A 12,428-nucleotide genomic window follows, 5' to 3' on the forward strand; every position below is an offset into this window, starting at 1 on the left:
GAGGAAGACTGTGAAAGCAGGTCTATTTATGAGGCTGCAGCTAGATAAAATACTAATATTGTTAATGATTGTATGTTGTGTGTGCAACTCTCTTCTATTGGCAGATTAATTGTGAAGCTTTGACTCTGTGAAAACGGTGGCTCTTTCAGTTCTTTTCTATCATGGAACTTCTCAATGTGGATTAGCATGAAATGCTAGAGCCCACCTCAAGCACTCAAACATTCAGAATCTTATCTGGAAGAATCCGATGGCCCTGTACTGCAAAACAGACACCATCCATTTTACATTTAGTTGGATTCCTGTATGCAGAAATGCAGCATGTTGAGTGTTGTTTTGCAGATGACATGATGGTTTTCTTCCTCTTTTTCTCTGGGGCCCTGTCTGGGTGTTCTTTTGAACACTTTTCTCAAGATTAGAAGAGGAGTTTTATTCAAAGGAACCCCATGGCTGGATTTGATTATTGCTGCAATAAAATGGGAAACCCAAAAAGGATTCTGAATAAAGAAAACTTTTGGGGAAAAAATGTTGGAGCTCTTACATCCTTTCATTCTGTAAACAGGTTGAGTAGTTGGTGTAGAGGGACCTCTCGTGGCACAAAGAGGTATTGCAAATAAAGGCTTCCTGAAGGTGTGCTGCCTTTGGGGTTAAAAAACCCTCAATTCATAGATAATAAACTTCCGTTAGATAAGAAATCTCTGTGTATAAATTGGTGGTGGGGATTGGCTGAAGTTGTATGTTTTGACAAACATGTCTTGACTTCACCCAAAGGTTTCACTTTTACTAAAGAGTGGAGAGCTTCAAGGTGCTAAGCCTCCCTCAAAAAAGCTCTGCAAGTGTGAAGGTTCAACAGGAACATGTAGTGTTGACTTCTCATCAGTCGCCGCAGAATTTCAAAGCCTTGAAGGAAAAGAGAACCAACAAACCTTGCAGCCTGGTGATATTTTAAATTGAAAAGCCTGATTATAGATCAACCAGAAACTGGTGGCAATCCCACTTCATCTATGCTGGTTAACAACATAATGTTTGTATGTAGTCTTTTTTTCTTTCTTTATTTCATCAGTGTAAGGATAGAGATGTAGTTTATATTGACACTGCAGTCTTCTTCATGTCATTGCCAGCTGTATACACATACTTGAAAGACAAAAAAATACATGATCTCTTTGACAAAGGGAAACTTTGAGGAGCACCAAAAAAAGAAATCCTCCCAAAAACTGTAAAAATACATACATTCAAAAAACAGATTATCAAGTGTTTTATTATTTATGTCACAGAAAGAACAGTTATTTTCAGGAAAACCAAAACGTATGTGTAGCAGTTCCTTGCATGGATAGACTGCATTCATTATTTTAAAATGGATTTCTTTGTATTTTGGGAAAATTGGATATTTAATAAACTGAGATCTTTACTTGCTTATTTCCTCTCTTGTGTAACGCCGTGATATAGAAAGATTTTTGTAAGATGTTGGAAACAATTATCTAACAAACAAAGATCGTATAAATGAGCTTCGAAGTTTTGAATTAAGCGGTCGACCATCGAACAGCAGAGATAAAAGCAGAACTTGAACATTTTGAACCAAACTGGAGGACATTTTGATCAAAGTCTGAAGGATTGCTTTGATCACGTTGTTCTATTGTTTTCTATCATTTATTTTAAAGTTACTGGAAAGAGTTTCCAATGAGATAATGTTTCCATTATCATTCATAATATGTAGTATTGACCAAATACCGTTATCAATCCAGTTTTTGTAAAATATTGATTTGTTCCTACATTAATTATACCGACACTTCCATGTGGGAGTGTTATGTGGACTAAAGTTATGTTTGTATGTGAGTTTGCCGTACAGTAACACCTGCTGATGAGAAGTAGAAAGTTTAATAGGAAGTTTTTTCACATTTTAGATGGAACTCAGTGGCCCCTAGATGAGAGAAAATGTTTGAAGGAATATGAAAACATATATTTTTTCCATTTTGCAGAAAAGACCTAAGCCAATTTATGTTAATCATACCATCCAAACTTTCAAAGTCTATGGCTTTAAATCCACCTTCACTGTAATCCTGAATTATAGTTCCTTTTTTTGTAATAATTTTTATTTTTTCCAGATTAAGTTGAACTTGGCCTGGTTTATTGCTTTCTTTGCAGATTTAGGAATTGGGAGTGAATATGCTGGATAAATGAATCTGGATAAACATTCTAATTTAGTGAGAAACACTCTGCCCAAAATAGAAATGTGACCACATGTTTAAATTGACATTACATTCCTCTAAAGTTTTCCATAAGTTCATTTCCTCCATTATTTGACTATCTTTGGTAATATGAACACCAAGATATTTCACAACAGTCCTAACAGCTGTGTTATGAAGAACTGACTGATCAGAATAGTGAACTGGCAACAATTCATATTTGCTGAGATTTAGTTTTAAACCAGATGCTTTAGAGAAGAAATCCACAGTCTGAATGATCTCTGGTATTTGATGACTGTCTTTCTTGAATGTGGCCGTGTCGTCTGCCAGCTGAGTGATGGCTAACTGTTCTCCCGGGACATTGAGTTTACAGAAACCAGAGCTTTTTTATAAGTATTGATAACATTTTCAACCGTGTCAAAGGCTTTAAAGAAATTTAAAAATAAAATGAAGCCATCATCTTCAATTTATTGATATAGTCAATCAAATCAAGAACTATTATTGTGAATTGAACGTCCTTTTAAAAACCCTGATTGTGTGTCTGAGATGATCTGATTCAGTCCTGTTTTTAATCTAGATGCATAAATGTTGGTTAGAATTTTATAATCACTGTTGAGGAGGGATATTGATCTCAAATGATCAATTAGTCTGGCGTCTTTCCCAGGTTTAGGAATCAGGGTACTGACACCCTGCTTCATGGTAAAAGGATGTTCAACTCAACTTATGACCAACAAAAACTGCTCTTTCAAGTGTTCCCAAAAATGTCTGTAAAGGTTCATGATAAGCCCATCAGATCCTGGACATTTATCTACAGCTAAACTTCTCATGGCTTTTTCTGCTTCTTCCATAGTGATTTCTGCTTCACACACTTGTTTAAAATTTTCATCCACTTTAGGAGCCAAACCCTTGATGTGGTTGAAGAAGCGATCAGCATCCTGAAATGAATAAGAAGAAGAGTACAACCCACTGTAAAACTGGAAAATATCTCTCTTCATGTTTTCCATATTTGTACTTTCTCTGCCATTAATTAGCAATCTGATAACAGCATTTTTCCCTTGTCGCCTTTTTTCCAGTCTACAAAAGTAAGCTGAACTTTTCTCTCCCTCTTCAACCCATTTAGTTATGGATCTAATAAAAGCTCCTTTGGCTTTAGAGATGTTCATATTATCCAGAGAGGTTTGCAGGAATGCAACTCTCTGTTTCTCACCTTCACTCAATAGAGATTTACAACAAATAAAGTTCATATCTCTGATCATTTCCATTTCTTTTTGTTTACCATCTCTGCTCAATCTTTTGCTATTAGTTTTTGAAATCTGTCTTGCTTTGAATTTGAAAAATTCCCATTTCTCCCTCTGAGTGGTGAACTGTCAGTCGTTAGTTATCCTTTGGATTTCATTTATAATCGCCTGAGAATAAAATTCCTCCTCTAATAGACTAGCGTTGAACTTCCAGTAACCTTTGCTTTTAGGATTATTGCGAGATTGAATAATGAGCTTGATCATAGAATGGTCTGTTAATGGTGCAGCTGAAGTTTTAGCTATTGATGTAAAATTCTGTTGATTTTCATGTCAACCAAAAATCCAACCTAGATTTAGCAGATCCGTCTGGTTGTTGCACAGGTGGAGTCCTATGACAGTTCCACTCTGGAATACACAGAGCTCCTGAGAGCGGCCCATTCTTTCACAGATGTTTGTAAAAACAGTCTGCATGCCAAAGTGTTTGATTTTATGCACCTGTGGCTGGACAAAGTGATTAGAAAACTGATTCTGATCATTTGGATGGCTGAGCCAATACTTTGGTAATATAGTGTAGGCACTAATGGAAAAAGAGGATAAGCCTAAAACAAATGTCCTTTAACATTTAGGATCCATTTATTTAACACTGAAGTTTTCCATCAAACACCTGTGGTTTTCTGCTGCTGAGGAGTCTTCCAGGAACTTCTCCTGCTCCATCTCTTCCTTCTTTTCTGCAGGACTCATCTCACCGTTGGTCATCTTGTCAGTAGAGTCTGAAACAATCACCACTTCAGTCTTGATGAAATGTCATTTCACAATTCTAACTACCACAGAAAGAAAAGCATGTGATAACACATGCAGCACTCCAGACTTCCATTCAATTGAAGGATTTTACACCAATTAGCTAAACTTTGAACCCAAAAACAAAGACCTTTGACTAAACTATGGACCTGTGTTGGAAAAACTGAATTCCAGCAAGGATGTGGCTGGAAATCTTTGAACCGGTTCTGTCTGCAAACCACAGAGACCTTCTGATCCCCCCTGGAAGAGGACAGGAAACTGCATGAGGCGCTTTCAGGTTTCTGGTCTTTGGCTGGTTTAGATGTGACTTACTGCTCATTATTGATTTGTCACTAAAGAACATGCTTTTTTCTAGAAAAACATTTGTATCCAATATCCAAAATAAACTTCTAAAAAACCATTTGTTTGATGAAATGTCACAATTTTTTTACTTTGGTTTTCTGCATTGTTTTGTCAATTATAAAACTGACATTTTTCTCTAATTGAGAAATGTTCCTGTCCTACTGTTATAATCAGACAGCAACAACAAAGAAGAAAGTGAGATTCAGATTGATGTTTCTAAACTCACAGAAGTATCTGAATGTAACAAAAAGAAAACAGTAAATCTATATATTGTACCTGCAGCGTTTTCTTTGACTTGCTCAGCTTTCTTTGCTTCCTCGTATTGCCGCTGTTCAGCTAAAGACTTGTTGAGCTCTTGGCTGAGCACACAGTCCCCTTCTCCAACCAGGAACATGCTCTTGAACTTGTTATACAGCATGGTGGCTTTGTCCATTATGTCTTGGCTAGCTTTAAATCGGCGGATCTACAACACAAATCCTGTTTTTTGTCAGCAGTGGGATGAGATTTAAAACATTTTCTTTAGAGGTTTACCTTTTTGAGTGTGGAAATGAGATCACTGTGTTTCTGAAGATGCTGAGTCGTGACCTGAAGAGAGCTGATCTCATCTAAAGCATCCAAGCATTTCTTCACATCCTGGTAGGGGGAAAGGCAGGAACCAACATCAGACCAATGAAAGTGCATTTCAGGTCAACATAAAGAAAAGGAAATGTGGTTAAGCTGTAAGGAAACAGCACAAGATGCTTTCCTTCATTCCAGGGTAACACTCTGGTTTGAAAAGATCAAAGGAGTTTTAGCATGTGATATAGATTCAACAGATTACCGGGTTGTCTATTTTCAGGGATATTTTGATCTGCGTGTGGAGCCTCTGGAGCTTCATGTCAGTAGACATCTCTGAGTAGAGGAAAGAAACCAGACAAATTACTTAGAAAAAACAAATTTACTGACTTCAGACGACAGACGCTTAGGTTCTGAACTGAAATGCCAAAAAGATTAAACTCCTGCACACCTTTTTTCTTGACCCCTGCCTCAGTTTTCTTTGCGCCGTCTTTGTTTGGTCTGAAAATCAAAAAGAATCTCTCATAATCTAGAGTTTATAGGTGGAAGTGCAAAAGATAAGACACTAGTTGTCTCATTATTGGAGAAAATGTATGTTTCATTTCTCATTTCTGCTTTTTCAATAACTGTCACCTCTGCAGCCTCATCCAAGTCTTTGAATTGTATGAAATAGCCATTTGTGACCTTTATGTAATCCTAGTTCTAGCACAGATACAGACTCAGAATGCAGAATTCACATTCTAGTTTTACAAACAACTGATTTTTACTCTTACCTAAAAGGAAAAAAACTATAAAAAATAGAGCAAATCACAATATTAAATCAAATTTGATTGAATTAGAACGCTATTCAACTAAAGACCTGGTTGCTTTTGCATCAAGCAGTTTAGTAACTAAGTCCAAGTGGAACTATCAATAACTGTCATAAAGAAATGAATTATCAGTCATTGTGAACTAACTACTTCTGCTTGAACTACAAAGTAAAAACACGGGGGCTTTTAGATTTCACTGAATATTCTTCACATAGTTACTCTTTCCCTTCATCAGCTTTCTGCCGACGCACGTCTTTGTCCATTTCGGAGTTTTGTTGTTTTTTATTATTACCTTTGTTTTCCTAAGATAAAAATAAAATGGATGGCAGGAGAATATTAACTGAGAATGTCTTCATGTGATGAGCATAAGTCATCGTGTGTGTGATCATGCTGAGTTGCCTCATCATCGTCAGAGCCAGACGAGCCGTCGTCTTTGGTCTGCCTCTTCTTCTTGGCTTCCGGCTCTTTGCATTCCAACTCCTTGCCTTTACTACCTTCCCTCTTCTTCCTCCTTTCTTCTTCACGGTGGGTCTTGTCCTCCGATGCCCTCTTCCTCTTTTTCTCTGGTTCTGCTGTTTCCCTAAGAAAAGATGCAAAGCTTTACTGACCAATAGAAGGACAGCAGTTGTACACTTGTATTTGTCTGCATCATTTGAACATTAGATATGGAAGTATGTTGGAAATGCAGCACTTCTTTTTTGGGAGGTACTGACATTTCACTTCCTGATCCGTGATGGTCTTGTTGCTGAAGCAAATGCAACTTCTCACTTTTGGGCTTCCTGCCTCGTCGTTTAAGAGGATCTCCACCTAAAAACACCAAGAAACACATTCAGAAAATACTTCCACTTTATGGATAATTGCAATAATTCTGAGACATTTTCATTGAAATCTGCTTTGAGTTTTTAGTCTTTGTTATTCCATTCTCCTGCAGCAGATCTAAACTATTCTGCTGTGCACTTCAATGGGCCTTTTTAACACCGGGAAGATGTCAGCATTGCACATCACACTTACCAGATGGACTGACATACTTGCAGGGGCTTCATCTTTTTCATTTTCTTGTTCTGAGTCACTCTGGAAAGTAGTTAACGTTCTCCTTAGAAAGATTTCCAACTCTTTCATAGACAAAATGTAGAAATGTTCATGACCAACCTTTTTCTTTCTTCCTCTCTTGGCTTTTGAAACATCTGTTGATTCTTTCTGAGATGATCCCTGAAAATGAACATGATTAAATTGTCTTCTTACCGTCTGCTTTGCAGCTAACCCCGCTGCATTTATAACTTGTCACCTGGATCAGGTGAGCTCAGTCAAGCAGAAACTGGGAAGACTCAATCCAGCTAACCAGCAAGGGCCTCAGAGACTTCTGCCATAGTGATGGGTTTCCCTAGAATTTCAGCATCCTCATCATCGACATGTGGAAAGTTATTTTTATCAGGCGTTGGATCTGGGGAGTGTGGACACTCAGATGCATAAAGAGGCCAGTAGAACTTTGCAAATGTCTCATTTATACTAACTGGGTCTGTGATGCTCACGCTCGTTGAATAATCCCCGCACTCAGGTTGAGGATCTGAGTAATCTGACTCCTCGTAGATAGAACTTGTTGGTTTTACGGTGATATGCATGCAGTTTAAGGGTTTTACTTTGTTATGTTAGTTATGTGAATGAACACTTTACTGTGGAGCAGTGCAATGTTACTGATGAGAAATCTTTTAGTTATGTTACCCTGACGTTCTTCGTTTAAGAAAGGGGGGTATAATATCAGGTGACACAAATGGGTAGGAACCTTTGTGTGTCGATATGTTCATGAAGGGGAGATTAATAAAAGGGGAACCTGTGTGAAGCTACAAAGTGTGTCTCGAGTGTTGGTGATATAAAAAGACGTAAAACTCAGCCACTTGAACAATCACAACAAATAGCTTAGCTGGTACCTCAGGGCAGGCTAAAGCTGGTAAAGCTTCCTCATGACATCTCGTTACTGGGTGCGCTGCTACAAAACCTCCGGGGCAGTAAGCCTCGAAGATATGGATAGGAGAGCCCTTGTCAGAGAGATTGCCCCCAAGTCTGCAAGCCGTCCACACCACCAGCTCGCTGGTCTGAAAGTGGGGGATGCATACCGGTGCATGCGTGCATACCGGTGCATGCGTGCATACCGGTGCATGCGTGCATACCGGTGCATGCATGCATGCATACATACTGGAGGGCCCCGGCTTAGCAGCTAGTGAGCACTGTGCACGGTCTGAGTCCAGGATGTCAGCACCAAGCACCTCAAAGTTTGGACACACGCGTCTACTCCATTCAGCAGCACCGAAAGTCCCACTAACCTAGGTTTTTAAAGATGTTGTCACCTTGGCTGGTCAGTTAGGTTTACTTTGTGAACTTGTGCACATATTTGGTGATCCTTTAAAATTAAAACAAATTTTCCTTAATACTTGTCCAGTGGAACCCCCACCTGCTGAAGCTGGTTGTGAACTTTTACAGGCTTAAAGTATCCAGTTGGAACGAGAACATCCACCATTTTATATGACTTAAATAAAATGTTTCTTTCTTTAAATGAGCTAATATAATAAAAGAATTTCAATACTTTTGCATGTGTACAAGGAATAAAAAGAAGAGAACAAGAAGCGTTGCTGAGGTTGTTTTTTTTCCAATTTATTTTTTTTTTTTGTTTTTTCAAAAATAAAAATTTTAATTTCAACAACAAAATTTTTTTTTTATTCAACAACGAAGATTTTTTTGTCCAATTTTTTTCATAAAGTGGGCCGTGTATTCAAATCAGGCGGCGCCTCTCCTTGTCGGTTGTCGCTAAGGCCAGGAGCCTTCGAAGGAGAGCCTGACGACAGAATAAAAAACAAATGACTTCACAAGGAAAAACTGGAAACAATCTGTGTGTATAAAATTGTTTAAATAAGAAAATGACTAGAATTTTTTTGGGGCTTCACACAAAGCATTTCCATTGTATTGATTTCTATCATTCAATTCAAACTTACAGGAAAAAAGTTTCCAATGAGATTATGTTTCCATTATCATTCATAATATGTAATAATGACCAAATACCATTATCGATCTAATTTTTGTAAAAATGTTGATTTATTCCTACATAAATTATACCGGCAGCTCCATATGGGAGTGTTATGTGGACTAAAGTTATGTTTGAATATGAGTTTGCCGTACAGTAACACCTGCTGATGAGAAGTAGAAAGTTTAATAGGAAGTTTTCCGTAATCAAAATCACATTTTAGAAGGAACTCAGTGGCCCCTAGATGAGAGAAAATGTTGGAACAAATAAGAAACCAAATATTTCTTTCATTTTGCAGAAAGACCTAAGTCAGTTTATCTTAATCATACCATCCAAACTTTCAAAGACTATTAAGTCCACCTTCACTGTAATCCTGAATTATTGTTCCTTTTTTAATATAATGAGTTTTGTTTTTCCAGATGAAGTTAAAATTGGCCTGGTTTATTGCTTTCCTTGCAGATTTAGGAATTGGGAGTAGAACTGTGACTGTGTCTGCGCGCTGCGTCTTGTGTAGGACTAGGAGGAAGAAGCGCGCACACGTGTGTTGGGGGGTGCGTGTTGATTCTTCTGCCCTCTGGCTGCATGTGAGGCTTCGCCTGTGCTCTCTGGTACAGACATCTTCCCAGAATATTAGATATTGCCCAGTAATAAACAGACTGCAGACACTTTGTCACCTCTCCGGTAGTCGTGAAGCCTGACACCCATGAAGAACGCGGGGCAGGAGGCTCCGCCGTTGTTTATTCAAACACGTAACTTTGCTGCAAACAAAATAGTTCCCAACAAGAAAATGTAGTGATATTCACGCAAATCTAACAGCGCGCGTTCATGTTTGGTGTTACAGAGTGACTGAAAACAGTAATCCCCCCCCCCCCCCCCCCCCCCCAACACAAAATCCTCCGGCGGGCGGCCGTGTCGCGCACTCAAGAATGCACGCAGCTTGTAATGGAAATGAATACAATGGAAATGAATAATTAGGACGCAGTAAATTTGTCGTATTTCCTCGCAAGACACAAACTCTTGTAGAATGAGGACATGTGTGTTTCTGAAACAGCGCACGTGCCGCGTGCTTCTCTGAGACAGTGACAGCCGCGGGCGCGCGCAGGCGGGTGCGACGAGGAGAGAAGAAGAGTGATAAAAGGTTTCCCATATAGAAACCATGGAAGCGATTATGTAGCATAAATAAAAAGCAAAGTCAAAACCAGAAATGCTTTTTAATTTTCAAAATGAAGCTGCATTTTTTGACGCAAAAATAAAATGAAAGAGCAATATTTCAAAATGCTTTTTCATTTCTTTATTCAACACAGCTTATTCTGTCACTTAATTAAAATTAAAATGAAAATGGTATTTGACATTTCATTTTCAAGACATTCTCTGGTAAATGTGTAGCATAATTCATTTAGAAATTTATAATTTGACAATTAAAATAGATTAACAGAAATGCTTTTTAATTTTCAAAATGAAGCTGCATTTTTTGACGCAAAAATAAAATGAAAAAGCAATATTTCAAAATGCTTTTTCATTTCTTTATTCAACACAGCTTATTCTGTCACTTAATTAAAATTAAAATGAAAATGGTATTTGACATTTCATTTTCAAGACATTCTCTGGTAAATGTGTAGCATAATTCATTTAGAAATGTATAATTTGACAATTAAAATAGATTAACAGAAATGCTTTTTAATTTTCAAAATGTAGCTGCATTTTTTGACTCAAAATTAAAAAGAAAAAGCAATATTTCAAAATGCTTTTTCATTTTATACTTAAAACCGCTTATTCTGTTTCATTATTAAAACGAAAATGCAAAGAGGGGATTGCAGTCATCAAACTTACCATTTTAGTTAGGCCCGTAAACCTGGCGGAGGCGTTGCCTCTCCTCCTCATTTCTCGCCAGCGGGAGGAGCCTCCTTAGGAGAAACTGACGACAGAATAAAAAACAATATTTGACTTCACAAGGAAAAACTTCAGACAATCTGCGTGTATAAAATAGTTTAAATAAGAAAATGACGTGAAATTTTAAACGTTGGGCCTACACAAAGCATTTCTACATAGGTCAGTGTAATAGACGGGAAAAGTTTAATGATGAAAACTCTAAAAAGGCTAAAATGTGTCTGTTTTCATTTGAAATCAATTTTAAAAGAGTATTTGTAACTATAAATTGTGCTTCTTTGAAAAAAAATGGTGGAGAAATGAGGTGTGTCGTATGTGAGAAAGATGACATGTTTTAGAGCAAACACTTTCAACTCACCTGATTCTCCCCGGCGACTCTGCGGTCCCGCCTGGCTCGATTTACCGCTGAATGCCAGATTAGGGGGGCAGGTTGGGGGTTCCTCTGAGGGGGTGGGGGTGGGGGGTTATTTTCCTGGGGTGGGGGTGGGGGTGGGGGGTTATCTTCCTGGGGGGGTGGTGGTGGTGGGGGGGGATTTTTATTCTCCATTTTCTTTCTGTTAATTCGGCAAAAATACATGAAACGGTTAACGTTGAAGTACCTACAAGCTGAGTGGTGGCTTACATTTTATTGTACAATGGGCAAAGAAAAAAACACTGAAAGCATATTTATCTAACAAACAATTTATCTAACTATACTTTGTTTCCACACACAACAAATTGTAATAATAAAACAAATAGTACCTCACCTGGATGGTTTTCTCCTGTGATTTGCGTCCGTTAGTTTGAAAAGAAAACAAATGTGTTGTTAGCATTGTCGTTATTAATTGTAACTATGGATGTCACATCCAGCAAAATTATATCTATCTATATTTATTAGGGGTGTAACAATAAGCTAAAAATCTCAATAATTTGGTTGGATTCACTTCAGAGTTCGGTTCCATACGGTTCGGTCGGTACGGGCCACGGCTGTTAACAAATCCGCTTGATATAGAAGTTACTATTTGTGAACCATATATCTTAACTATTTCTATTTTCCATCTAACAATCTATCTAAGCATAGTTTCCACACACAAAAAATTGTAATCAATGAAACAGAAAAATATAGCTCACCAACTGTTAGTTTATCTGGGATGTCAGTCTGACTCTGAATCGTTTTTTCAGCCGTTGGTATTTTATATATAACTGACAAAATACCCGCGTGCCGTTGATTCGGAACATCCCATCTGCACGGATATGACTGCTTTGTAACTGTATCTGAAAGATTACATCTACCGGGGTAACATTTCAAATAGTTTAGTTGAAAATTATTACGGAAAACTAACTCAACTTTTGTTAAATCTTTTAAAAAGAAACAGCTGCCACAATTATCACAAAATGCATGTGAGATTACAGAATATAGAGTTTCTCCTTTTTCAATTTTTGAAAACTGGTGTCCCGCAGGATTTTTGTATTTTGATAAAGTGTGCCTTGTCTCAAAATAGTTCGAAAAACACTGCACATACATACACACACACACACACACACACACACACACACACACACACACACACACACACACACACACACACACACACACACACACACATATATATATATATATATATAT

The 12,428-nt window shown here is 37.8% G+C and overlaps 1 protein-coding gene across 5 annotated transcripts; it reads right to left on the bottom strand.

The window, feature by feature from the left end:
- Positions 1–2,023: 2,023 nt before the first annotated feature.
- LOC144990293 (uncharacterized) lies at positions 2,024–12,414 on the bottom strand. Of its 5 annotated transcripts, XM_078943453.1 has the most exons (13): positions 11,569–12,413; positions 11,181–11,376; positions 10,766–10,850; positions 7,072–7,131; positions 6,934–6,993; positions 6,636–6,729; positions 6,322–6,502; positions 5,565–5,614; positions 5,379–5,449; positions 5,090–5,191; positions 4,835–5,021; positions 4,083–4,188; positions 2,024–3,115 (listed from the first exon to the last, which is right to left on the bottom strand). In XM_078943453.1, the coding sequence occupies exons 3-13, from the start codon at positions 10,814–10,816 to the stop codon at positions 3,004–3,006; spliced, it is 1,074 nt and encodes a 357-aa protein (XP_078799579.1). In that variant the 5' UTR covers positions 10,817–10,850; positions 11,181–11,376; positions 11,569–12,413; the 3' UTR covers positions 2,024–3,003. The 5 variants fall into 5 exon arrangements, with proteins under 5 accessions (XP_078799579.1, XP_078799581.1, XP_078799578.1 ...); XM_078943452.1 differs by having other exon boundaries at positions 2,025–3,115; positions 6,934–7,131; positions 11,569–12,414; XM_078943456.1 differs by lacking the exons at positions 10,766–10,850; positions 11,181–11,376; positions 11,569–12,413 and adding exons at positions 6,142–6,224; positions 7,208–7,324 and having other exon boundaries at positions 2,029–3,115.
- Between the last annotated feature and the right edge of the window lie 14 nt (positions 12,415–12,428).

The sequence above is a fragment of the Oryzias latipes genome (genome assembly GCF_053564925.1).
Source record: "Oryzias latipes strain Hd-rR chromosome 1 unlocalized genomic scaffold, Olatipes_Hd-rR_3.1 chr1_Y".
NCBI classification, from domain to species: domain Eukaryota; kingdom Metazoa; phylum Chordata; class Actinopteri; order Beloniformes; family Adrianichthyidae; genus Oryzias; species Oryzias latipes.